The 27,530-nt window shown below is 40.0% G+C and overlaps 1 protein-coding gene across 1 annotated transcript in view; it reads left to right on the top strand.

The window, feature by feature from the left end:
* The first annotated feature begins 3,051 nt into the window (after window positions 1-3,051).
* The window catches only part of TRPM3 (transient receptor potential cation channel subfamily M member 3), a 919,507-nt gene continuing 895,028 nt past the window's right edge, over window positions 3,052-27,530 (top strand). Inside the window, exon 1 of the mRNA XM_032427586.1 lies at window positions 3,052-3,309. Coding sequence (XP_032283477.1) covers window positions 3,286-3,309 — 24 coding nt within the window. The 5' untranslated portion in view covers window positions 3,052-3,285. The remainder of the gene's footprint in view (window positions 3,310-27,530) is intronic.

The raw sequence follows: 27,530 nt of genomic DNA, 5'->3' as shown, positions 1-27,530 counted from the left end.
CAGAGGACCTAAATCCAGACCTCAAGTTCTATTTTTTTCCCCTTTCAATTATATCACAAATGCTGCTAAGAAAATGCTTTTCTGGTCCTTCCAAAAATTCAACACTTGCCCAGGTCCTAGTAATGGATGGATTTCATGCCACATAGTGAAATTCTCCCCCCTGGTTGTCAAGAGATCATTTATTTTTTCCAATCTCTGACGCCTTCTTTTCTTCCCCCTCCTTGGCTAAATTCTATTTGTGAAATCATTTGGATACCTTCCAAATGTATGACATCAGAAGAAGACTCAGACCTATTAGCTGCCTTCTCTTTCAAGTAAAATAGCGTGGTTCTTAAGAAAGTACACGATCAAGGTTTTCACAGGCTGAGTGCTAAAGAAATAAGATGAACAACACTAATAAAAAGGGCCTCATAGCCTCAGGCTACTAGAGTGAAAGAAACAGAAAAATAGCCAAAATAGAAGGTTGGTATGGACAGAATGTGTCCTCCCCAAATTCATAGATTGAAGCCTTAACCACCAGTGTGATGGTATTTGGAGGCGGGGCCTTTGGGAGGTAATTAGAGCTAGAGGAGATCCTGCGAGTGGGGCCCTCGTGAAGGAATAAATGCCCTTCTACAAAGAGGAAGAGACACGAGTGCTCTCTCCTTCCACCATGAGAGAAGCTGTGTGCAAAAGACAGGAAAAGTGCCCTCACCAGATGCTAATCTGCTGGTACCCTGATCTTGGACTTCCCAGCTTCCAGAACTGTGAGAAATAAATGTTTGTTGTTTAAGCCACCCAGTCTGGGGCATGTTGTTAGAGTAACCCAAATAGACGAAGACAAAGGTGTAGCTAGTGAGTAGAAATCACTGATACAGCCAGTCTTTTCGCATTTGCTATTAGGCAGTGTAGGAATGTTGCACGTGCGTGTGTGTGCTTTTATTTCTTAAATCATAAATCGTACTTGCGGTAGGCAGGATTCTAAGGTGACCCCCGACTGTGTGTAATCCCATTCCCTTGAATGAAGGCAAAACTTGGGTCTTGCTTTTAGTCAATAGCGTATAGCAAAGGGGATGGATAGTTAGTCCTGTGATTGTGTTACATGACCTAAGACTGTTTTATGAGACTGGAGAGGGATTCTCCTGCTAGCCTAGAGAAGGAGTCAGCTGCCATGTTGTAAAAGGGCCACGTGGCAAGGTACTGAGGGTGGCCTCTGGGAGCCGAGAGTGTTCCCACCTGACAGCCAGCGAAGAAACCCAGGGACTCCAGTCCTACAACCCTGAGGGGCTGAATTCTACGAATGCGGGCTGAGGGACATCTTGATTGCAGCTTTGTGAGACCCCGAGTAGAGGATCCAGCTACACAGTGCCTGGACTTCTGACCCATGCAAACTCTGAGTTAAGAAACATGTTTTATTTTAAGCCACTAAGTGTGTGGTAATCTGTTAGGCACCAATAGAAAATGAATACAGGACATAGCAAGTACCAACCATGATGTCATGGAAACACAGCTCTGGAACGTAGGAGACTTGGCTTCGTTCCTTATGTTCCAGTGAACTTGTTATGGGGGCATCAAGCAAGCTGCGCAACCTTTGGGAGCTTCGGGGACCTGCTCGGTGAAATGAGGGCCTCTTCAAGATCTCTTTAGGGTCTTGTTGCTAACACCTCCAGGCTAGTGTTGACATTAATTACTACAGGATTTTTATTTTTTATTTTTTTTAAGATTTTATTTATTTATTTGAGAGAGAGAGAATGAGAGAGAAAGAACACATGAGAGGGGATAGGGTCAGAGGGCGAAGCAGACTCCCCGCCGGGCAGGGAGCCCGATGCAGGACTCGATCCAGAGACTCCAGGATCATGACCTGAGCCGAAGGCAGTCGCTTAACCAACTGAGCCACCCAGGCGCCCCCAGGATTTTTAGCCATATCAAATGTATCATATCAAATGATATCCTATCAAGTGCTTGTTATCATCATATATTTTAATCTAGCTCACTTATTTATTGTCATTGTCACTCTTCCCCTGCCCCCAAGGCTATTAAATTAGCATGCTCAGATTTTTTTTTTTTTGCTTTTTCAAAATTTAAATTCAATTAGCCAACATATAGTACATCATTAGTTTCAGATGTAGTGTTCAGTAATTCATCAGTCGCGTAGAACACCCAGTGCTCATCACATCATGTGCTCAGATTTTGATTTAAGAACTCAGGAAGAGGTCTAAGGACTAGTTCAGAAAGGCGTTTAAGAAACACGGTATGATGATCAGTATTGCCTTTGAGAAATTTCATTGTAAAATTGAGAAGTAAGACATAGCTAAGGTCAAAAAAAAAAAAAAAAAAAGGAAATGGGGATTTTACCTTCCAAAACATTTTCAGGAATGTGAAGGATCGGTCAGATGTGATTTGTGTCTCTATTTCTGGAGCATTGCATCATGTGGGAAAACAGAGCAAATCCCCAGCATCTCTGGAGAGAATGGTGCACATTCCCCAGGTGGGACTTGCATCAGAAGGCAGCACCTTGCCATCCCCAGCAGGATGCTGGTGGTTCCGCAGGTTCGTCTTAATGGTGTGCACTTGCTCATGCATAAAAGAGAGAAGCGAACAACAGTGGAACCACCAACTGTTTTATTGTACTTTGTCACTATCATGAAGCATCGTAGTTCATATTTAGTATAAGTAATGAGGCTTGGAGAGGCAAAGCTGCACAGGGTAAGTGGTATTTTCCCTCCTGATCCCACAAGGCGCTGCGAACAAAGGCGATTTCTGCTATAAATAGGACCTGGGTCAGGAAATGCTTCATGCACGTATTAATAATCGATGTCCTACACAGGCAGCGTAAGGTGAGGGCTGGGGTAATTATCACCGAGTTAGGAAAACGAAGAAATGACTTCCTTTGCTCCAGGTGGCAGTCGGTGTGACCAGATGAAGGAATTCTCTATTAATTTAATTTTCCCTCCTAGCGTTGACTCAGCTCTGCCGTTGACAGAGGAGTACTGGAGCTTACTCTAGGAAGGCAGCCCTTTGGAGCAGGGGAGTTAGCCATCATTTGCAAACTCACCACCAGACTGGAAGCAAAGCTAGAAGACACAGCTGCCAAAGCCAATAGCTGCAACCTGTGGCAGGCTCCACAGCCTGGGCTCTCCCATCGCCCTAGGGGAGAGGTCCCTCCCCCTCCGTCCTCCTCGACGGGCGCACGGGCGCAGCGCCGGGGGGGCTGCTCTCCCCGCACCTGTCGCACCTCGGCTTTGGCAGAATGAAATGAGGAGATAGCTGGAATCATTATAGTTCCGGTGTTTGAAGGTTGCCCAGATGAAAAACAAACAAACAAATCTGGTGAGTTTCATGTTTCTTTTAAGTGTACAGAAAAGCAGCTGCTAAGTGCTGTAGGAGATCAAAGGAGCCTTTTAAATTCAGGACACCAAAGTGTTCTTCCTGGCTTGATCCTTGGTGGAGATTTGTTAGAAAACTTTAGAAGGGAGTTGCAGAAGAGGATTAGGTCTGTTAAACTTGGCTGAATTGCGAAAAGTTCTTTATAAAGCTCATTAAGTGTCTTCATTGCTGCTCTCTGCGGAGAATGGGACAGTGTGGGGGAGCACCTAGGTTGTTATTTTGGGTGGTGAGTCAAGGGCACAGTTGAAAAACATTTATTTAATAGAGTGATGAGGTAATATGATTGGTTGGCTATTAATTGTCAGTTTCTTAGAAACAAAGGTATATTCTGAAGCCTCCAGTAATTGCAGTACTTGGAATGAAATGAAGTTTAATCTTAGCCCCCAAGTTTGAAGTTGTGTCTTAAAATATAACGATATTATGTAGGTAAAATAACCAGCATATTATTTTCAATGTACATTGCATTATTTTGAATAGCTTAGACTCCAAATGATTGGGGCAAACAAAAATGTGTATTTGTTGTTTCTATCAGTACCTTGGCAGTTATTAATTTTCTTAACAGTAAGAGAATGTGAAATTACTTTGTCATTTTGGATTACAATAGAAAAAGGGAATGATAGTATTTGAATATTCAAAGTTTCTGAACATTAAAAAATCTTATAAAGTTATAGTTTCTATTTTGTCCAGAATTGGTTAAATGCCTGGTTTGTGAATGGTTTTTACTCTAAAGTCACTTTTCTTTAATTTGGTGTGCTTTAAATGACTTCTTGATCATGTTACCTTTCCATTTAGCAGCAGAAAATTTAAAAATATGCTATATGGATAGAACTGACATTGCTAATGTGTCCTAGAATACATTTTAGTTATTGTTGTTGATAGTGTTTGTACGTGTGATAAGATCTGTTTTGGTTATTCTGAGATTTTTTCCCATTTGTTATCCAAACTAAATGAGTTGCTTCAGCTAAGTTTTTTTCCCCCCCTCTGGCTAAAATAATATATCTTAAAAATTAATTTTCACCTGGAATTGTTTTAATCCACAAATTGAATTAAGAACTCTCTAATACCTAATTATTTTGGTCAAGTTTGAATCTTATTTTGACAGTTTTAAGGGGCTTGCCGAGGAGGGGGGGTAGAGAAAGGGAATGTGAAGAGGCTCTTGAATTAAATAATGTATAAAGGTTAAACATCAAACACTCATGACTGTTATCATCATAATTCTAAATCACAGCTGACCATAGATATTGATCTCTTCCTCCAATAAATCCTCACCTCCTCAATGTATTTTTTCTTCTGTTGACCTGATTTTCATTTTCGTAGCCTCTGGGATATAGCTCCATAAAAGGTAGGTTTGAGGTAGGTTTTCATTTTGGATACATGCCAGAATTTGGAATTGGAATTGGAATTACCAGAGGAATTCCTGGTAATTCCTCCAATGAGGTCCTGGGTGGGGCACATTCTCCAGGTGGTCTTGTCAAGGTACTGAGCTGTAGCGTTGGTTGGTTCTCCAATGAAAGGCAAGTGAATATGTGTGCGTATCTAACTGCAAGAGAAATTCTGGTTTTTAAAGGACGTGTGTAGAATTTCTGGAAATGAAACTTTAAGAACAGTTTAAAGTCAATCAACAAAAAGCCATTTTTATTTATTTGCTCCCCACATTTGAGGATTCAGTCACAACCGTTTTAATTTGGTGATCGGAATATGGTTTGCGTGGTTGGAAAAGAGCTATGCTTGTCGTCTGTCTTCTGTGTGAAATGCGCCCATTTTTTCTTATTTTGGTGCCTAATGGTATAGGTTTAGGTTTTATTTAAAAAATAAAGTCACTCAATTTCAAAGATAGAGCTTAGTATTTGTAAATTAATTTTATTAGAAATTTGACTGGAATATGTGTTTCACAAGGTCCATGGGAGTTGAAAAATTCATCAAGGTATTTGCTTCTTAATTTGTAGTAAAATACATGTCCCTTTTGAGAACAAATATTTTAAACATGGTACACATTCATTGTAGATAGATCAGAAGATACAGAAAAGTACAAAAATAGTTTTAAAAACCACTCAGTCTCAGAGTGAGAGAACTATTAAATATGGTGTATTTATCAGTATAAAGTATGCATATTTTTAAAAAAGTGGGATCATACTGTATACTAACTATATTCTGCCTTTTCCCATAAAATATTAATTATTTTCAAGCACTCTTGACTATTTTAAGTAGCTATATAATGGGTTTTTTTTGCACAAAATTCAGTTTCTATTATTAAACTTACATAATTATCTTTTCCTCTTTTGATTTTTTATTCTTTGGATATATCACGAATGAATGTGGAAGAATTACAATCCTAATGGTAGAGCATTTACTATGTACTTCCTAGCTAAATGCTGAATAGCCTCATATTTAAAATTTTAAATTTGTAATGACAAACTCCTTGTTGTTAAACATGGATCATTAAGTATCTACATAGTATTCTATTAAATGGATAAATCATAATTCTTTAAAATATTCCCTTGCTGACATTTAAAATTTCATTTTAGAGTAAGAGGGCATAATAAGATTTGCTTGGTACAATTCATTTTATATATTGAAAACACAGGCTCTTCCTTATTCCCCAAATATGGATGTTTTCACTTCTTCACAATGGAATACTTCATGATGGGCATGGATAAAGGAAGTTCTTTATTTCTACACCTTCATTTTAATTTTAAGCATTGCAAACACCAGTTATTATAACTAATATTGGCTGAGTGGGTTCTATAAAGATTCATTTAAAAAAGACTTAATAGGCCATTAATATATCAAGTGAACACCTTGTAAAGAGTCTCCCTTACAAATCATTTAGAACACTCTTCTCTCTGATGGGTACCATTACACTTGTATATTTGCAGGCAAATAGAATATTGTCTTTATTAAAATTCTCAAGGTACTTTTGATACAACTACCTCTAATATAACAATAGTGGTGCCAGCCTGTGGTTTTAGGTGGGGTATAAAATCGGTATGGGTGATAGATTTTGAAAAACTAATTATCAGTTACTAGGTTAAAATAGCATTTGGCTAGCAGTTCCTACTTAATAGTTCCCTACTTTACACTAAAATTCTTAGGAAGACATTCTAGAAGATGAATTCATAATACTTCCAAAGACCAATACTGATAGTCAATGTTGTCAGGATCTGGGAGAAATTTCACCGGACTGAAAAATATCAGTAACTCAAGGTTCAGTATGACCAGAAAATAGGAAGAAATCCCATTTATGCCGTTTTTGTGTGTTTTTGCCTTCTAATTCACAACCTCATGGTCTATACCAAACAGGGAACTGAGTTTCTGTCCCCTTATTGAGTGCTGCTCTTGAGGAAGCCACACCAAAGTACTCTGTCTGTGTTCCTGCTAGATATTAGCATTTCTCTTTCTAAAACTCTCCGCGATGGCAGACCACGTCAACAGCTGTGGAGAGAGGGTGGCGGATTACCAGTGTTGATGACGCCATGCACCCCTGCGTAAATCTGTGCAGGTGGGTAGAGGGTGTGGGAGAAGCCCAAGAGCAGTGCACATGGAATTGGGGGTTATCATGTACTCCATCTCTTCAGGCAGGGCTCTTTGAGCAGGGCTGCGCAGTTTGTGCTCTGCCCAAGTGAAGGGCACATGGAGACTGCCTTAAAGGAATGGTGCCTTTTTGGGGTGTGTGTGTGTGTGTGCGTGCACGCACACTTCACACAAAGTCCTTGCATGGGCTGGTGGTCGCTTTCTCTTTAGAGCATCAGAAATCCAGACTGTGCAGATAGGAAGAATACAAAAAAAATGTGCAAATCAGTCTACCTGCTAGCAGCAGAGATCTGAGAAGGGGATGTGAACAGTGCCCAGTGGACCACAACTGAGGCCGAGGGAAATTCTCAAGACCTCTTTCTGTGTTGGTAAATAGCTGGCTGAACTCTTTTTTTGAGACGGAGTGCAATTCTGTTAAATAACAGGTGGCATTGAAAAATACTAGAAGGAAGATAATCTGGCCGTCCTCCATCTGGTGAGATTATGGGGTTATGAATGATTATTATTTTATGTAAAAGTAACTGCATAATATTTTAATAATCAGAAAAATGAAGGTCCTCCTTAAATAAGAAGAGAAAATCTGCTGAAAGTTTTATATTCATCGATACTCTAACAATAGAATTGGGATCTTTCTTGCCTCTTTTTAAATTTTCTTTCTTTCTTTTTTTTTTTTTAAAGATTTTATTTATTTGACAGAGAAGGACAAAGCGAGAGAAGGAACACAAGCAGGGGGAGTGGGAGAGGGAGAAGCAGGCTTCCCGCTGAGCAGGGAGCCCGATGTGGGGCTCGATCCCAAGACCCTGGGATCATGATCTGAGCCAAAGGCAGACACTTAACAACTGAGCCACCCAGGCGCCCCCAAATTTTTGCTTTTTTCTTAATCAGTGAAGGTATCTAATAAGATATCAATGGTTCTATTTTCCTTTTGGACGGATGCTCCAGTGATGGTCACCTTTGTGTTTATTACACACAGGTTGGTTAGATATGGTGGTAAGAGGGGGAAGATTGCTTAGTCACCCAGATTTTCCTCCTTCTTGGACCAGTGACACCACAAGCCACACCTGAAACAACTCTTTTAATCTCAAAAATTTCCCTCCTTGCTCTGGTTAGAGAATGTCAGTGTACTGGGCAACCAAGGTTATGTGATCTGGTGGGCCAGATCCGATTAATGTTTTTAATTGTGATTTCAAGATGTAACACACCCAGGGAGATTTGTTCCAGATGGATGCAGTACAAAATGAAAAATAAAATAAAACCCCCTCCAAGCACAATATTGTTCTGAATACTTCTTTGAGGCATCAGCAGGTTTTAAATCATTGGAAGATGGGCTGAAGGCATTCTCTACATCATTATGCCTTTCCAAGTTGTTTGAAAAAAGTTTTGGTTTTAAAGGCTTCTCTCTGTAGCTCTATTCTCTACCTGTCATTGGCGACCTCACCTATTGTATTAAAAAGAAGTAACAGAGAAAGGTATATAAGTCATAATGTGGATGATTATGACTCTTAAGAGTATTTTGTTTGACTACCTGATATTTTCTCTTAGTGCCTCAAAAGTTCTGGATATGTTTGTGTGTGTCTGTGCATCCTTTACAAGGTCAAAGACAATACAAAAACTTTGTTTAGAAAACAATAAATTAAATATGAAAGGTATATGAGCAAACCATTTCATAAAAACTAATGAAACAAATATATTTGACTGTTTTCTGTATAAATACACACGTTATTGGGATATTTTAAAATATCAAATAAGAGAGTTTAATTATGTAGTAATTTCTGATAGCTATTAGATTCTTGTTACATATCCTATAAAGTAGAAATAAATAACTGAAATGGCTCTTAGAATCTGCAAGCAAAAACAAATTTGGGGGGGAGGACATTTTCAAGAGTAAATTAATTTGGATTTAGGTCAGTAAAGATCTCACAGACACATTGAGTTTACAAACTGATGAGTTTCATCTTGGTGCTCTTGGTTTAATAGCTGGTTCTTACAACTGACCACTAAGAAAATATCTTTGCATATTAAGATGCTACTTCATATCTAATGCAATTTTAGTTTGTTGTTGTTGGGGACGCTCAAGATCTCTCCCCAGGGTATTTCAATTGTGTAAACACAATTAAAAACCTAGCATGGTTACTTCTCTTTGATTTTGTAATCATTTGCCCTTTCTCTTTGGATTTGGGTAGCCTTAGAAAAATAAAAACTTCCTTAAACTCTCCTCTTACAATATAGAGGAGAAAAGGAATGCATCATAATTGGGGGCATTAGGTGCTTGAGGAATAAAACTCTGTTCCATGTTAAATCACCATCCAGAATGTAATTATCGGGTTGAGTATGACCTAGGAGGTGTGGATTTTGTCCTGTGTGATCAGATCATGGGGAAAATTTACACATGCATACAAGATGAAAACTTAAGAAAGTTACTAAAGAACATGTTTAAAACATGCATACCTCAGACAGTTTAAAACAGGCCTTTGCATGGCTACCTTAAGCTCCACTTTTAGGTGAATCCATGAAGCAGTTAGCCATGAAATTCTTCCTACTGGAGATTCCATAATCTCTAAAACAAAAGAAATAATATAAACCTATTTCAAATGTTTAGGCCATGGTCACTACCATTGAGGCTTTGTTCCCAGAATTTCTTTTGTTTTTTTCAGATTTTATTTATTTGAGAGAGAGAAAGAGAGAGCATGAGCAGGGGGGAGGGGCAGAGGAAGAGGGTAAAAGCAGACTCCCCGCTGAGCAGGGAGCCTGAGGTGGGACTCGATCCCAGGACCCCGAGATCATGACCTGAGCTGAAGGCAGACACTTAACCGACTGAGCCACCCAGGCGCCCCTGTGCCCAGATTTCTATATGACGTTAAAATCACATAAACGTAACAAGTAGCACAAGCATCTTTGGTTAAATAAACTATTTGAGCTGGTGGGAGTAGTTGCCTTCATTTTTTTTTTTTTTTAAAGATTTTATTTATTCATTTGAGAAAGAGAGAAAGAGCACACAAGCAGAGGGGAGGGGCAGAGGGAGAATCAGACTCTCCACTGAGCAGGGAGCCGATGCGGGGCTCGATCATGACCTGAGCTGAAGGCAGACGCTTAACCAACTGAGCCACCCAGGTGCCCCTCATTTTTAAAAGCTAATCCCATTAGGAGAATGATTTGTTGACAGCATCCTGGATTAAGTGTCGAAAAGCTAGGGATCTTTGCGATTTGGGTGCTGTCCTACAATTGTTTTTTTTTTTTAATTTATTTTTTTATTTTTCTTTATTTAAATTTTTTTATTGTTATGTTAATCCCCATACATTACATCATTATTTTTAGATATAGTGTTCCATGATTCATTGTTTGTGCATAACACCCAGTGCTCCATGCAGAACGTGCCCTCCTCAATACCCATCACCAGGCTAACCCATCCTCCCAACCCCCTCCCCTCTAGAACCCTCAGTTTGTTTTTCAGAGTCCATCGTCTCTCATGGTTCTTCTCCCCCTCCGATTTCCCCCCCTTCATTCTTCCCCTCCTGCTACATTCTTCTTCTTTTTTTCTTTCTTAACATATATTGCATTATTTGTTTCAGAGGTACAGATCTGAGATTCAACAGTCCTGCACAATTCACAATGCTTACCAGAACACATACCCTCCCCAGTGTCCATCACCCAGTCACCCCATCCCTCCCACCCCACCCCCCACTCCAGCAACCCTCAGTTTGTTTCCTGAGATTAAGAATTCCTCATATCAGTGAGGTCATATGATACATGTCTTTCTCTGTTTGACTTATTTCGCTCAGCATAATACCCTCCAGTTCCATCCACGTCATTGCAAATGTCCATCAACAGATGAATGGATAAAGAAGATGTGGTATATATAGACAATGGAATATTATGCAGCCTACAATTGTTTTGATAGCAAATTGATTCCTTACAGGCCCAAGCGTCAGGTGTTCTCTTTCTTTATCTCCAAGTTCCTGAGCTACTCTTTGAAAGCCAAATTCTCAGCCATGTAGCTATCCACAGAACAGATACTTGCAAGTGAGGACGATTCAGGAAGCTAATAGAATAGTAACTGTTTTAAGTTGTTCTTTTGATCTGAATACAGTTGCTAAAATAACAATGCTGTTTGGTTTTAGTACAGGAAAACAAAACATATGCCAAGGATATCGTTTTCTCTTCAATAAGTCTTCAAAGGACTGGAGAAAACTTCCCGACTTGCATGGTTGAAAGGATTTGACTTGTATAGACCTCAGGTTATGTATAGATGTGAGTTGGAAATTTGGGAGCAGAGGTGGGGGGAAATGGCCCAATTACTCTCTCATTCCTTGTATTCTTTGTTGGTTGATTCAATTTTTCTTGGCCTCTTTGGGCACAGTAGATGAGTGCTAAAATTCACTAGCAAAACCTTTCTCTGTACAGTAGCCCACTTTATGTGCAATTTCGCTTTCCCCTGTGTCAGTTACCAGGGGTCAATTGCAGCCCAGAAGCAGACGATCCTCCTGCTGACTTACTGTCAGAACGTCAACAGTAGCCTAATCCATGTCACGGTGCCTCCATCGTCCACTTCCCTTCATCTTATCACATGGGCATTTTATCATCTCACATCATCCCAAGAAGAAGGGTGAGTATGGTACATAAGATATTTTGAGAGAGAGAGGCCACATTCATATAACCTTTATTATAGTATATTGTTATAATTGTTCTATTTTATTATTAGTTGTTGTTAATCTCCTACTGTGCTTACCATAGGTATGTATGTATAGGAAAAGGCAGAGTATATACAAGGCTCAGGGCGGGTCCACGGTGTATATAGGGCTCATTACTGCCCAGGAATCCATTGGGTGTCTTGGAACGTTTCCCAGGCAGATAAGGTGGGGGGAACTGTAAACATTGAAAGAACTTGCCAGTTCTAAATTGACAATTTGGCAAATATGGAAATCAGTATTGTGGAGAGGCAGAAATTTCACAGGCAAAATGTTTTCTGGGCGCCATTTAATTTGGTGGCAGTGGGAGAGAAAACCTCTTAGAGATGATTAATTTTCAGCAAAAACTGTTGAATAGGTGCTGCATAATCAGCCTGACTATGGCTACTGTTTTCTTCAAGCCAGGCTTTCATTGCTTACCTTTTGTCAGCCATGACTTTACCTTTCACAGAATTTATGCCAAATAGAAAAGTTAAAATTGAATGTGGAGTTGGAACATCTTTTCACTTTTTTTTTTTTAAGGTGGCTATTTTGGTTTGTGAGTTATGTAGATTTCTTCCTGCTCAAATCTCATTTTGCAGCTTGTCTCTCGGTATTTATCAAAGTGGGAGCAAAAGGATAATGGCCAGAGGTGGGGCCCTGGGATCTGTCTTTTCAACAGGCATCTCTAGGTCAGTTTTGGGAGTCAATGCGTCAGGTGCTCAGAAGTCACCCCTCTGAGGTGAAGTACATCTCCGTCTCACTCCCCACCCCCATCCAGTAGATCTTTTTTTTTTTTTTTTTTTTTTTCTTGGCATTTTGACAAAGGGTTTCATGGGGAAGAAATTAGCCTGAATGGCTAAGACTGGATTGTCTAGAAGTTTAGTTTGTCCAGTGCACCACAGGTTAATGCAGAGCTGACATGTAGCATGACTGGTCCAATAATCGTACATCGTTGAGTGTAGGTATAACAGTTTTGGAAGGAAATTTCCTGAGTAATAAAAATAGGAGGTCAGTTCTTCAACATTATTGTCAGTAATGACAATGACTGATCGTTAGCAATGGCAGTTTAAAACACTGTGCTTTTGAAGTTGAGCTAAGAGATCTAAATGGTTTCCAGGCTGTGGGGAAGATCTTGACCTGGAGCTGTTGGTTCATAGCAAAGAAATATTGCTACATAGATGAGCCAATGCTAAAATCTAATAATATAAAAGTCAGTCGTTTGTACCTATGTTGATGTTTCTTTTAAGGGAAACTTTGGCTCTTCACAAGGCAAAGGAATAATTAAATATATAGATACCCCAAAGTAAACAAAACACACACCATCTTGGTATGCTACTGAAAACAGAATGAGATTAAAAAAAACAGCTAGGAGGAGAGGCATAAGCTCTTAAAATCTGCTAATTTGAGACTTTTAAAATACATAAATTTAGGAATAAAATGAACTGTATGGACTCAGCCAGATGTATATAGAGAAGTGAGTGACTTATGAGGGAAACAGTATTTAGTAGTATTCTAGGAGAGCAGATAAAGCAAACTGTTATGATCTTGGGGTTCCTAACGTCAAGTAGCTCCCAACTCTTAGCAGCCCCACAATTACCATATGGTATAATAAGTACCATTTTAGACACACAAATGGAAGAGAAGGTAGGCAGTGTTCTAAGGGGAGGTTCTGGAAATTTCATCAGAACAGATGACCCTAGAGGTCCTTATGGGTACTATGTGCTCAAGAAGTGTTTGCCTGTCATCATTATTGTTAATCTTCAGGACAATGAATTGGGAATCAGCTATTTTTCAGATTAGTTTTTCACTGGGTTTAGTTTGACTTTAGTCTGTGACTTTGGATATTGTGGTTTGCTCTCTTCCTTCCTGTCCGTAAATACGGTAGAAGGAGCAGTAAGAGCAGTTTGGTGTTTGACAGAATGCTTCTTAATAATGCTGTTCAACATGCCTTCAAGTTTTAGGATTCAGGGCCTTTCAGCAAATAGCTCTGGAAATGGTGTTGGGTTGCAGCTTTTGCATCTGGGAAAGGATATCGCAGAAGTGGATGTATTATACTTAAAGGATAGTTTGAGTTTGTTTTTTTAAGTTGAATAGACAGTGGGTGTGGTTGCCAGCAATACTGTATGTCTTTCTATTCAGGAAGGCTGGTGGTATCCCAGGGGCTGGTTGGTTGGCTTCTCTAATTATTTCCCTCAAAGTCATTTCTTCTTCAAGAGCTAGAAAAGAAATGAAGAAAACACAGAATTCACAAACAGGGGAAAGTTAAGTAAGGCCTTGGCATTTTAAGTAAGTAACCTGGGTGAGGTGCTTAGATTTAAGAGGAACCTGGCTAAGAATGAGAAGCAGCTATTGTAAATAATGCTGCAATAAGCATAGGGGTGCATATATCTTTTCAAATTAGTGTTTTCATTTTCTTTGGGTAAATACCCAGTAGTGGGATTACTGGATCATATGGTAATTCTATTTTTAATTTTTTGAGGAACCTCTATACTGTTTCCCACAGTGGCTGCACCAGCTTGCATTCCTACCAACAGTGTATGGAGGTTCCTTTTTCTCCACATGCTCACCAGCACTTGTTATTAAATCTATCTTTTCTGTGGAAGATCTGACTGGAGTCATCCACATTTGTGGTAGGGCAGGCACCATGTGACTTGAATTACATGATGGAGGCAGCCTTGCCACCTAGTGGTGGTATATTAAAATTGCAAGTTTAATTTCAGTTCAGTTCCGTTAGGAACTTCTAAAAAATATTTAATACTAAATAGCACAATAGCACAATAGAGAAGTGATGGGAAATATCATCTTAGTTTTTCTTAAGATATACCATATGAAGCATATGGTTAAAAAAGATTATGGAAATCTCTGGAAAGCTGAAGCTGGAAAAGAGTCCTTTAATTGGCTAAATCTCCTTCACTGATGGGATCTTTCTTATTAAATGTAGAGCACTGAATACTAAGAAAAAATTAAATATCTTTCTTGAAAGGTAAGTGAGTAGAACACAGTCAGAGCATTGCATGTGACATTTATCAAGCTTCAGAGAAAAAAAAGAGATTGTCAATCCCTTGTCTGTCACTCATCGGGACAATACTTTCTATATATATTAAGTCAATGATATGCAGCCCACAGAACCACAAGGGCAGGCTGAAGTTCTTAAGGAAAAAAAAAGGGAGAAGAAGAAGTCTAATATTTTAGCAAGAAATGGGTAAACCTGCGGTTGCTCTTTATGTTTCATTGTTTGGCCTTTGTGGCTGTTACGACTTTTAGTGACCTTTTCCCATCTACATTCTTTTTAGCATTAAGAATGGAATTTCTAGGGTGCCTGGGTGGCTCAGTTGGTTGGGCGACTGCCTTCGGCTCAGGTCATGATCCTGGAGTCCCGGGATTGAGTTCCGCGTCGGGCTCCCTGCTCGGCGGGCAGTCTGCTTCTCCCTCTGACCCTCCCCCCTCTCATTCCCTCTCTCTCTCTCTCTCATTCTCTCTCTCAAATAAATAAATAAAATATTTAAAAAAATGGAATTTCTGATCAGCCAGACATATCATCAGAATCTGTAAATTATCACTTTGGTATTATGCTTATAGAAACTGAGTTTCCCATAATTGACTTCAGGATAGTAAAAGCAAAAGCAAACATATATCCTTTTAAATGTGTTTCTTTGCATAAATCTTCAGGTCTTTTAGCTATCAAGCCATAAAAGCACACAATTCTATTCTCTTTTTTATTCACCTCATTATGAGAGTTTCCTTATGGAAAAGCTGACAACACTTGGTGAATTGAGTGCTGCCACTCAAACATTTTGTAGAAAAATCTCTTTTGGGGCGCGTGGGTGGCTCAGTCATTCAGCGTCTGCCTTCGGCTCAGGTCATGATCCCAGGGTCCTGGGATTGAGCCCCACACCGGGCTCCCTGCTCAGGGGGAAGCCTGCTTCTCCCTCTCCCACTCCCCCTGCTTGTGTTCCCTCTCTCGCTGTGTCTCTCTCTGTCAAATAAATAAATAAAATCTTTAAAAAAAAAAAAAAAGAAAAATCTCTTTTGAGAGGTGAGCGACCAAATGTCACCCTGGACTTTTGACATATGATTGGTGATTTCTTGGGAGTGATGAGGTGTACTGGTCTACTTTTGTGTCTTTCTTGTTTGTGTTTTGGACACGGACCATCCCTTCCACCATTTCCACCATTTGGCCTCCTCATAGGAAAGGTGCACCCTGCGAGGTGCTGGTTAGCTGTGCTGGCAGAATGACCTCCCAACTTGTTCAGGTGGCTGAGAACCCGGACACTGCGCAGTTCTTTGAACTCAATCACACATTATCTCAAACTGGATTTTCTGATAAACAAGTGGTAGTAGTGATCAGAAGTGGAAGAAAACTCACAAGAGAACCCTAGTTCTGAAACCATGGTTTGAAAAATATTATGCTGGGGTCAGTGTGCCTCCACCCTGGATGTATATGAGAATCACTTAAGCAATTTTTAAAAATCACTTTAATATCTGGGTTCTGCTCCAGATGGCGTTTATTGAGAATTCTGAGGTGTTTTGCTCAGACATTTATAGCTTTAAAAAATTGCCCAGGTGATTCCAAAGGCATAGCCAGGGCTGTGGGCAAGGCTATGGATAGATATTGAAAGAGATCCAACTGGTACCTTGGCTGTGATAGGCAGGGCAGCGTTACTGTTACTCCCCCAGTGTGTTCTGCTTGACTCTAGCAACAAGTCCAGCCAATCAGCTGCTGCAACCTACCAAAGATAGATACATTCAGCGTCTATATCACATAGGCTAATCTTGCCAAGATATGTCTGTTCTTCTGCCTCCTATTCGCTCCTCATGTGCATGAATTCCTTCAATACCTGGTTAAAATTCACTTGTCCTTAGGGTAGGGAGTGTTGCCTAGTGGACAGAGCATAAGCAGTGAGTCAGACAGACTTGGTTAAAATTCTAATTCCAACATTTATATATGGATAGTTTCTGAGGTTTTTTCTTTCTTTCTTTCTTTTTTTTTTTTGTTAAGATCTATTTATTTATTTTAGAGAGAGAGCTTGAGCAGGGGGAGGGGCAGAGGGAGAAGGAGAAAAATCTTCAAGCAGACTCCCCACTGAGCGTGGAGTCAGGCATGGGGATCGATTCCAAGACGCTGAGATCATGACCTGAGCTGAAATCAAGAGTCAGACGCTTAACCAACTGAGCCATCCAGGCGCCCCTGAGTTTTGTTTCTTCAACTATACACTACAGATTAAGACGGAGTCAGTCACCATATGTAAACAGTACCTGCCGCTTCCTGCTGTTATTGTTCCTGCCTTCGATCTACACCTCCCATCTGTATGACTTTAATGAACATTTTATGTTTATGGTTACATTTAACTTTATGGTTATATTGCAAATGTGTTTGCTTCATGACTTTATGGTCTGGGACGATAGCTAGATTTCACATACTTTTGTCAGGGATTCCACCTTCCATTTCTTGGTCATCACAGTCTTCTTTTCATTGCCCCCAACCCCAATCTTAAAAATATCCCAGCTTTTATACAGCTCTCTGTATGGTAGTGATGTTCTAATTGTTGATGACACACTGTCCTTTCCTGATTTCAAAATGCCATAGACTTCCTAATGTAGACATTGAAAACTATGCCATAGAATCAAGTCTTGAGTAGTTCCAGGAATAAACTATGTAGAGTTACATTATAAGTATTTGGAAATATGATGTTTTGAAATATTTGTTCAGTCCCAAGTAGAATCAGCACTTTAAACTAATATGGAGGCATAATGGTATTTTCATGTAAAATACATTTTTTCATTAATAATCAGAGGCTGTATAATTATATAAATGCATGCAGAAAATCAGAGAGTCTGTGAAGAATCATCAGCAGACTATTTTCATTTATGATTTCTTTCTAATGTAAAATCAGTTACTGTGGCCTTTTTTTCTTTGAGCTCAAATATAGCTTTGATTATATCTAGGGACTGTGCCTTGTGGTCCTGCAAGCTTTCACACTGTGATGCTAAGAGCAGATGGAAAAAGGTGTTATAATATTGCAATGTAGTCTTGCAAATAGGTGTGAAGAATCAATCTTCTAAAATTTCATGGTCTTTGTCTTCTGGTGGCTGCCCCTGTGTAGTTGTTGCAAACAACTTTATAATGTAACTGACATTTCTTTTTTTTGAGTTTATTTTTATTTCTTCTATGCTTCAAGTCTGGTTTCATAATGATTTATTTGAGCTCCAGCCTATGGAACTGGGACAGACAAGAAGGCTGCAATGTATGTGCAAGTTGTGTTGACTTGTAGGGTCATGGAAGACCATTCTGGATCTGAAGTTGCTTTTCTATTATCACCGTCTCATCTAAGGGGCTATTTTGCTCTGTGGCAAACATGAAGAAACTCCAAACCAGATATGCTGACTTTGATTTGGACTTCCCAGCATTTCTTTCCTGCCTACCTCCATTTTGGCATAGGCACTTGGGGATGATGAATGTTCTCTCCATACACAGGAGACTCAAGCTCCAGCAATGTGTGCTGGTGAGGAGCCTTGGTCTCTAGGGAGGGGGATCCATGTGGATTTTGGCAGTGGACTCTGCCTAGAAGCAGTTGAAAAACAAGAATGTAGGGAATGCCTACTTAGCCTTTATAGATAGCATTATTGAGTGGGTGGTATTTGGGTCTTGAATGACCCTGACATCCTTGGATTCTGGCAAAAGACTTTGAGTATTGTTTCATCTCAGGAATGACAACAGAGTGCTTTCCAAGTGATTCTAAATAAATAATTGACCTTGGCATTTGCTTAGGTTGTCTATAGTTTTAGGCCCTGTGTAGAAAAATTTCAGAGCAAAAGTTCTGGTCAGGTAAAATGGCGTTCCAAGGCAGCTGTCTTCATATTGGGGTTCACACACACTGGGAGTGCATGAAGACTTCCCAGACTCTTAACATTCATAAGTACTTTTCACTAATATTAATGCACCCGACATTCACCATTCCTCTCCGCCTACCCCCCACCCCGCCACAATTGCTCTTTCTTGGGTTACCATATAATTTGTCGTTCAAATTGGAACACTTTTGAGAACGAACTGGGGCACTATTAATAATTATACCAAGGCAACAAGTGTTGGGATTATTTTGGACAAAACTGCATTGTACTGTCCCCTCACACCTCTCCCATTTTACAAAAGGAATGCAAACCTCTTCCTTCTCTTGATTCTTACTGTGGTGAATGACTATAAGTTTGTAAACTTCTGGATACCAAATAAACAGACAAGTGAGAATGCATGACTCCACAGGGAATAACTAGCAATAGCAAGTCAAAGAAAGTTTCAATAGGGATGGCACTGTATATCATTTATGCAGTGAACTCATGGTGAGTTCATATGACTTCTCTCTCTCTTGTTATCTTATAATTGGAATTCACCTTATCTCACTCACTTCATCTCAAGTGAGATGGTTATCATAGGCATGTGTAGTAACACACATTTAAAATGAAAATGAGGGCGCCTGGGTGGCTCAGTTGGTTAAGCGACTGCCTTCGGCTCAGGTCATGATCCTGGAGTCCCTGGATCGAGTCCCGCATCGGGCTCCCTGCTCGGCAGGGAGCCTGCTTCTCCCTCTGACCCTCCCCCCTCTCATGTGCTCTCTCTCTCTCATTCTCTCTGTCTCAAATAAATAAATAAAATCTTAAAAAAAAAAAAATGAAAATGAAACCTGGCTTTTCTAGAATGGAACATAAATCTGATTTGGCTGATGGGTTTGGACCCCCGTTACCTATTAGGTGATGTGACAGATATTTTCCCTAAATGAAATGAGCTAAATCTTTAGCTCTAAGGTTTTGGAAACAAAACAAAACAAAACATTCAGCCCATATGCATTTTACCGTGTGCCAGGAGTTACACCTATAGCAACTATTAATCATTTTTAACGAATAACAATTTTTAAGCGATAACTTAAAAGTACAAGTGGTAACATAGTTTTTCATGATTCTGTTAGCAAAAACCTTTGAAAACCATTTGAAGCACTTGCACTGAAGCATTCATGATGTTTACTGTCCTGGTCTCCTGCCTCAGAGCCACTCGTCAGCCACAGCAGATGCTATGTATTTCCAAGTGTCACCTCCCCCCACCCATGTGGGACCACCGTGGGCCCAGTAACTCCTCAGTAAATGAAGCCCATGCTAGAGAAGGTATCTGAAGGGGAGACTCCACCATCCTGTCCGGCTGGCCTGGACACTCAGGAAAGGACACTTTATTTGTGATTGGGTTTGTCAGTGTCTAAGTATACTTATTTCTGGGAAACTTGCTAAGGCCAATTTATTCCAAAACGTATATACTTTTCCCTTCTTGTTTCCTATTTGGCAACCACGATGTAAATTTCTGTTCAAAGAATACCAGAATTACACCCTGGCCCTGGTCATCAGTCTAATTAGGTCCTTATTTCTGAGATTAGCACATTTTTCCTGGTACCTAGCAGATAGCTGTTTTGTGCCTTATTTTGTCCTTCAGTGAATCTTAATACAATGACGGAGATGAAACCAAAAGGAAGGTGACTGAAATTTTCTTGAGGAAATTGGACTTTGGTCTTATTGGTCAGTGCACAGAGGAATAAAATCAGGTTTACGTAGGAGAACATATTGATGGGAATGATGTCCACACTCTTCTTTGTAATGCTCTAACTCCAATTTGCTAAAACTCAACTGGAAAAAAAAAAAGTTTTTGGAGTATGAGGTTAAGGAAACAAAAAAGCAGATCCAGGAAAAGGGCCTGCTGCTTTGGAACAAGAGATAGTATGGCAGGAAGGCGGCTTGCTCACCTGTACAAAGGGGCTGTCGTAAACACTTGTAATCACATAACTCCGGGTGGAGGCAAACTTGTTGGCGGGCAACTGGGAATTCCCATCCTGATTCTTAGTTTACATCTGGATGGTTCTGAAAAAGTCCGTTATCTCTGAACATAGTAGCAAAACTAATGTATCTTTGGTACTTGACGGAGCTACAAAAAGCGGCTTATATTTTTGTGGATTCTTGTAAGCAAATGGCACCCTCTCCTGTATGAATCCGTTTGACTTTGACAGGAGTCGCGCACCGCACGTGGACATGGCATTCAGGCCGAAGCTGCAGCGCTGAGAGTGTTCTTGCAGGGTCGGAAGGTTTGTAAAAAGCATCTTCCAGGTTGCACTTTGATTCTGGTATAAATTTAACTCCTATCAGCAGATTAGCCTGTGAAACTGTTAGTTGACTCATGCCTGATTAAAGAATGTCTCTGTATCCATGATGAAAACAATTAAATGAGTAATTTACAAAATTATTTTTTAACATTTGACAGAGCTAATTATACCGATACTGCCGCTGTAGGTAACCCAAAACCGACTGCGTTGTAATTGCAATGCTGGCACAGATTGAACCCGCGGCTTCAGGCTTTCGAAGATGATTTTCCTTCTTCTGCTCCCAAACTAGTAATTTTTCACAAAAGTCCATCCAACCTTCTAAAATAATATATCATTAGAAAGCCAAGGACAATAAATTCATGTTAGGGAACGCAAATTGCCACAAGTCTGCATGCTACTGAGGTGAAGGAGTGGGTGTAAATAGTGTAATTTGATTGAAATAGATGAGCCCACAGGTGAAAAAGATCGGTTGGCGCACTAGATATTAATATTTGTGTAGGACTTCTCATGTTTATTGATTTTCACCTAACTTCTTTTTCTTTTTTTGCTAGCAATTTACCACTTAATAGCTACGATAAGGTTTTATTTCTCATGGAAGTCCTTACTTAATAAACTGAAATGTTAGTCCAATACATGACAGAGGGGAAATTACCGAAAATTGTTATAACCATGAGTCTTGTTCCAGTTTTTCTTCCTCTTTCTGCTGCCACGGAGCAGATTCAGACACTTATTTCATGGTTGGATTATTGTAATAGCACATTAAGCAGTCTTGCGTCCCTCTCATTCACTTCATTCTGCTGATTTAGATTAATCTTTTTAAAAAAATGTTCTTTTTAAAAGATTTTTATTTATTTATTTGAGAGAGAGAGAGAGAATGCATGCGAGTAGGGGGAGGAACAGAGGGAGAGAATCTTAAAGCAGACTCCCTGCTGAGTGTGAAACCTGACTTGTGGTTCGATCCCAGGACCCATGAGATGATGACCTGAGCTGAAACAAAGTCAGGCTCAACCGACCGAGCCACCCAGGCACCCCCGATTTAGTTTAATCTTTGAGTGCTTACTTCATCATTTACACCCCTTCAGTAGCTCAATGGCTCATGCAAGCAATAGCTGATATGCAAAGTACTTAGCCTGCCAATCAAAAAGTAGCTACCATTCATTCGGTATTTACCAGATACTAGGGACCATACAGATACGGCATCTTATTTAATCCTCACAATAACCCTGTGAAGTAGATACCGTTGACCCCTTTTATAGAGAAAGGAAAGAGAAGCTCAGGGAATTTGAGTAGTATTCTCAAGGTTTTACAACTCAAAAGTGGTAGAGCTGAAATTTGGAGGTGATCTACCCGATTTGAAAACATGTGAGTTTAACTGCTAGGCTAGACTTCCTCCAAAGAGACTCCAAAATCTGACTCTAATTTACCCTTTTGCCCTAATGCCAGTTACTTCCCCACATCTAATATAATTCATTCGTTCTAAAATATTTAGTAAGCATCTACCATGTGCCACAGACTGGTAGGAAAGGGTTGGTCCCAGCCCCACCCTTGCTTATGGTCTTACAGTGATATGATGTCTGTGCTCCAGGCAACTTGGTCAAATCCCACTGTTCTCTTATCACTCAGTGCACTTTCCCTCCCCAGTGGCATTTCCGTTCATTCTTTGAGGACTATCTCATGTCTTTCCCCTCCATGATGTCTTTCTAAGCAATTAGCTGTGTGATCTTGGAAAAGTTATTTAACTTCTCTGCACCTTAGTTTCCTCATCTGTGAAATGGAAATAATAGTAGTACCTATCCCATAGTGTTATTGGTAGGATTCAATAAACTTACATAGAACACAGCACTCAGAACAGCACCTGGCATATATTAAGTAGTGGGTTAGCTAATAATGTTACTATATTATTAGTCTATGGTTCATTTGTAAAGAATCATGTGACATGTCTGGTATATAGGTAACTAGTATTACATGCCTCTTGTATTCTTATTTTAAAACTGTTATAGATTTTATTTCTATGACACCAGAGTTTTTTTTTTTTTCCCTGCTCTAATTTTGTTCTGATTGTTTTCTTTATAAGAAAATTTACCATTCAGGAGCACCTGGGTGGCTCAGTCAGTTGGGCGACTGCCTTCAGCTCCGGTCATGATCTCAGGGTCCTGGGATCAAGCCGCACAATGGGCTCTCTGCTCAGCAGGGAGTCTGCTTCTCCCTCTCCCTCTGCTCGTGCTCTCTCTCTCACATTTGCTCACTCTCTCAAATAAATAAATAAAATCTTTAAAAAAAAAAGAAAATTTACCGTTCGAAGAAACTTACTTTAGTATTATTCTTATTTCTAACAGGGTCATGATTAATTAATTAATTGGACCACAATTTTACTACTTTAAAGAATTTTCTTTAATCCAGGCTTTTAATTAATTCTAATTGATCTGCTTTTATGGTTTTCCTTAGGTCTAATTGTTTTACCTGATGTCTCTTTTCTTTTTTCTTCAAATTTTTATTTAAATTCTAGTTAGCTAACATATAGTGCAATGTTGGTTTCAGGAGTAGAATTTGGTGATTCATCACTTATGTATGACACCCAGTGCTCAACACGACAATGCCCTCCTTAGTACCCATCACCCCCCACCCCCGACAACAGGGTCATATTTTAGAAGTCCAGTGTGTTCTACGTTGTGCAACAGAACCTCTAACAGGGTCATATTTTAATGGGGTTCCAGATATTGTGTTCCTATTGTGATTTAGCCTCATTCTATTTATGTTCATATATTTTACTCAGCCGTATAAATGAATGCAACTTTTTGGGATTACATATTTACTCTATATAATAAATTTATCTTAAAAATGAAGACCAGAGCATAGAATATGTTAGTAGAATCTTTTGCCTCTGAGTCTGTTAATTTTTACTAAACTCTAGATCCTGAAGCTGTGATTATTATTTGGAGCTCTTACTTATCTTAACTCATCTACTTCTGACAGCGGCCACAGAAATAATTGAATCAGGAAAATTACCCCTTTTGGGTGAAACAAATACTTGAAAAATGTTGAAAGGTAGAAGAAAATGTATGCATGGTAGCAATAAAAATATTGGAGGAACATTTTGTTTAAGGAGAAAAATCAGTTTCTTATCTTTTCCTCATGAAATCTAGGTGCCCGGGATAAACTCTGATCATGGAGATCTTCATGACCTAAAAAAACATAAATTCCTGGGGAGAGTGGGGACTCCCTTTCTAAAAATCTTTGTGTTTTTCCATCCACAAGGGACTTCTGGATACAGATATATTGTTGATGAAGGATACCCTTAACTGAAGGAAGAAAAGTAGGCATCAGGATTTGTGGATGGAGGAAAAACAACTCATAGGAGGGCCACTCTGGGCCAGATACTTGGCTAGATGTTTTGTATGTTATTTTATTAGAGAATATTTGATAGAATTTTTTTTTTTTCTGGTGGCAGGTAAGAAGAACTCAAAACAGCTTAGTTAAAGCAAAAATAAATCGTGTTGTTACTCTATTAGTGAGAAATCCAAGATTAAGGCACAACTAGATGTTCTGCTTTCCTTTGCATTGGCTTAATGTTCAAGAAGACTCTTTCCATTAAGAGGCACAGATGGCTGGCCACTGGTTGATCTAGTCTAGGCTTACATTATTCTTTCTGCTAGGAATTTCTGCAAAAGCCAATGGGGGAATGCTGATCAGCCTTAAACCTGGATCTTGTGCCCATCCTTGAACAACAAGTTTGCTTAGAGGGATGATGTGATCTGATTGGCCAGTCTGGGTCACTTGTTCACCCTCGTGCTGTTGGAAGCAAGCTCTGTGAGGTAGAGGAAGGACAGCTTCCAAAATGGGAAAGTGATAACGAATATCCGTACGAATAAAAACACTAACCATATCCTGGGCTAGTAGGAGTGGGTATGATAGACATTTATATAAACCACGATAAAAGCCTTAAAGCCCTCCTTGATTGTTTGTCCTTAAATCCATGAGGCCCAGGAGGTTGAGCATACTCAGGACACATTTGTAACTGCAGTTTCACTTCAGGCTCTGGAGGGTAGACCTACTCTTCATCTCAGAAAGGTGAAGGTCCCATCGAGAGCCCAGCGTGTGTAATTCCCCAGCACTGCCTCCAGGCAGTCTTGCTCTTGCTGCATCTGCACACGTATATGCCAGTTCCCCATTCATTGGGTCCTGCTATGACTGTTTATTATTGAGTTTACTATGGCTGACTTCTTGTCCTGTCCCCTAGGGTGACACCACCTGTCCCCTTTAACTTTATGATCCACTTCTTTTTATTCCCCTTCCCCAGTTACTGAGAACGCCAGTTTCTGCTCTGTCATTCTTTGACTGAAGCCCTGCTTAATACCCCAGCTCTGCCAGGAACTGAATTTTCTTTCTACAAACTCCTTACCACAGAATTAGGTCCAACACGGGTTTCCTGGTCCCTCTTCTCTGTGTTTCTGCCCATCTCGCTGTAAGAACATCTTCCATTATCTTGTCCTTTGGGTTTGACTATTTACTTATCCATTTATTCTTTTATCCACTAGTTATACTTTTTTCCCTCAATATATATTATTTCAGGTCTTTTAGGTATTTAGTTCTGGGCTAGGGCTGGAGAAAAGAAGATAAATGGTTCCTACCCTCAGTATTTTGAGTTCAGAGAGAAAAGGGTGTCTAATAATCTCCAAATCATTAGAGAGCATTAGGGTGCATCTATAAAGGGAAGGCCTGAAAAGAAAAAGGTCAGGAAGGCTTCCCTGTGAATGTGGTCCTTGAATGAGTAGTGGTTAGCTGGGGCAAGGGATATCAGCTGCCTAAGTTAGGGGAACAGAATCTGCAAAGGCTCAGAGTCATGAGAGAGTGGAACCAGCTCAGTATGGTGTCCCACGTGTGATGTGTATTGGAGAGCATTAGCAGATGAAGAAAGTAGGTAGAGTGACAAGATCATTGAGGAACTTCTGAGTCAAAGAAATGTGTTTGGTCTCTTTCTTAAAAAAGCTAACTGTCTCCTGCTTTTCCCTATCGAACAGACCCCTTTTACATTTATCTCATTGGAGGATTTGGGTGAGTGGCAATTAAATTCTGCCTGTCTTCCCTTCTCTGTGACAAATATGCAGCCATCAATTCACCATAGCACTTGGATTTCTGACTGCATGACTGTCCTTAAAATACCTCTCCTGCGTCCCATTTCTTGAGGTCCAGAAAGCTGAGGCCTTCTCTCTTCCACCGTAAAGCTCTGAAAATTAGCTGTGGGCTGATAGTAGAGATGGTGGAGTAGACATCCTCCTTTTGGAGTAATCTGATATTACAAAAGGGTACACCTCACAAAAAATACTTTCTCAATCCCGGAGTCTGAGATCATGATTAGAATTATTTCTTAAGGATCTTCTAGGATGAGGGTGGATGTCTATTTTCGAAGCAACAGGAGAGAAAACGTCCTAGCTTACTGACACATTAGAAGGGCTTTGTCTATCTGATTCAGTGTAAGTTTTTATGATGTTTAAGGGAATGAGATCAGAAAAGAGAAACATGGGGTGCTTCTCAAGTCTGTTAGCCTTCACCACCACTAACCTTTATTTTATTTATTTATTTATTTATTTATTTATTTATTTTTAAAGATTTTATTTATTTATTTGACAGAGAGAGAGAGCACAAGTAGGCAGAGTGACAGGCAGATGGAGAGGGAGAAACAGGCTCTCCGCTGAGCAGGGAGCCGGATGTGGGGCTCGATCCCAAGACCCCAGGATCATGACCTGAGCCAAAAGCAGCCACTCAATGGACTGAGCCACCCAGGCGCCCCAACCACTAACCTTTAGAAGGGGATCTCGAGCCTGTAGAATTCTGATGGTCTTCAGTTATCCAGTAAATGGGTAAAGGGTTCTGCAGTAATATTAGCCTAGTTCATATTTTTATGAGAGCAAACATAATTTAGAAGGAGAAAAATTCTGGTTATAAGGCATGAGGGGGAGGAGGTTTAGCCATAGAACCTGAAAGATGAGCTAGATATGTATTCAGAAGTTAAAAGTAGTTCTTGGCCAAAAGAAAATTTTACAGCTCCTGAGAAGGATGGGCTAGACTATCCTCTAGACCATACTAGAAGGGAGCCAATGACATTTAAAATTTACAACAGGAAGCAATTCCACATTTTCACTTGTCTTCATAAATGCCTTTATTGCAAGGAGTAGGGGAAGGGAGTGGGATGGGGGAGAGTAGCAAGTCATCCTCCCTTCTGAAAGCGCTACACAATTCTGTGGCGATCTGGCTGTTCCTTGGTTCTGAGGGCATTTCCTTCTAAATTCATGGCAACGATTTGGCCTGACCCCCTCTTTGCTTTATTAGAGCGGCCCCATTTACAAAAGGCAAAGTCATGAAAGTGAAATTTTATGTACATACATTTTTATGGGCACCAGACCATATCCCATGCTCTAAGCCTATGTCTCCTCCCATCTTTACGCACCTGTAAGGTTAACACGACTCCCTCCTGCCACATTAGAGCACGGCCTAGACTGGGGCTGGCTTTCTTCCAGGACACTATTAGCAGATGAGAAGCTGTATTTATTTATTTATTTTAAGATTAAATTAAAATTTATTTTGGGTGCCTGGGTGGCTCAGATGGTTAAGCGTCTGCCTTTGGCTCAGGTCATGGTTCCAGTGTCCTGGGATCGAGCCCCACATTGGGCTCCTGGCTCAGCGGGGAGCCTGCTTCTCCCTCTCCCTATGCCTCTCCCCCTGCTCATGCTCTCCCTCTCTGTCTGTATCTCAAGTGAATAAATAAAATCTTTAATAAAGTTAAAATTTATTTTTATTGAAGTATAGTCGACATGTATGTTACATTAGTTTCAGGTGT

Source organism: Phoca vitulina, unplaced genomic scaffold, assembly GCF_004348235.1.
Source record: "Phoca vitulina isolate PV1807 unplaced genomic scaffold, GSC_HSeal_1.0 scaffold37, whole genome shotgun sequence".
NCBI classification, from domain to species: Eukaryota; Metazoa; Chordata; class Mammalia; order Carnivora; family Phocidae; genus Phoca; species Phoca vitulina.
The sequence above is the reverse complement of the archived record's forward strand: the minus strand, read 5'-3'. Positions and strand labels throughout refer to the sequence as shown.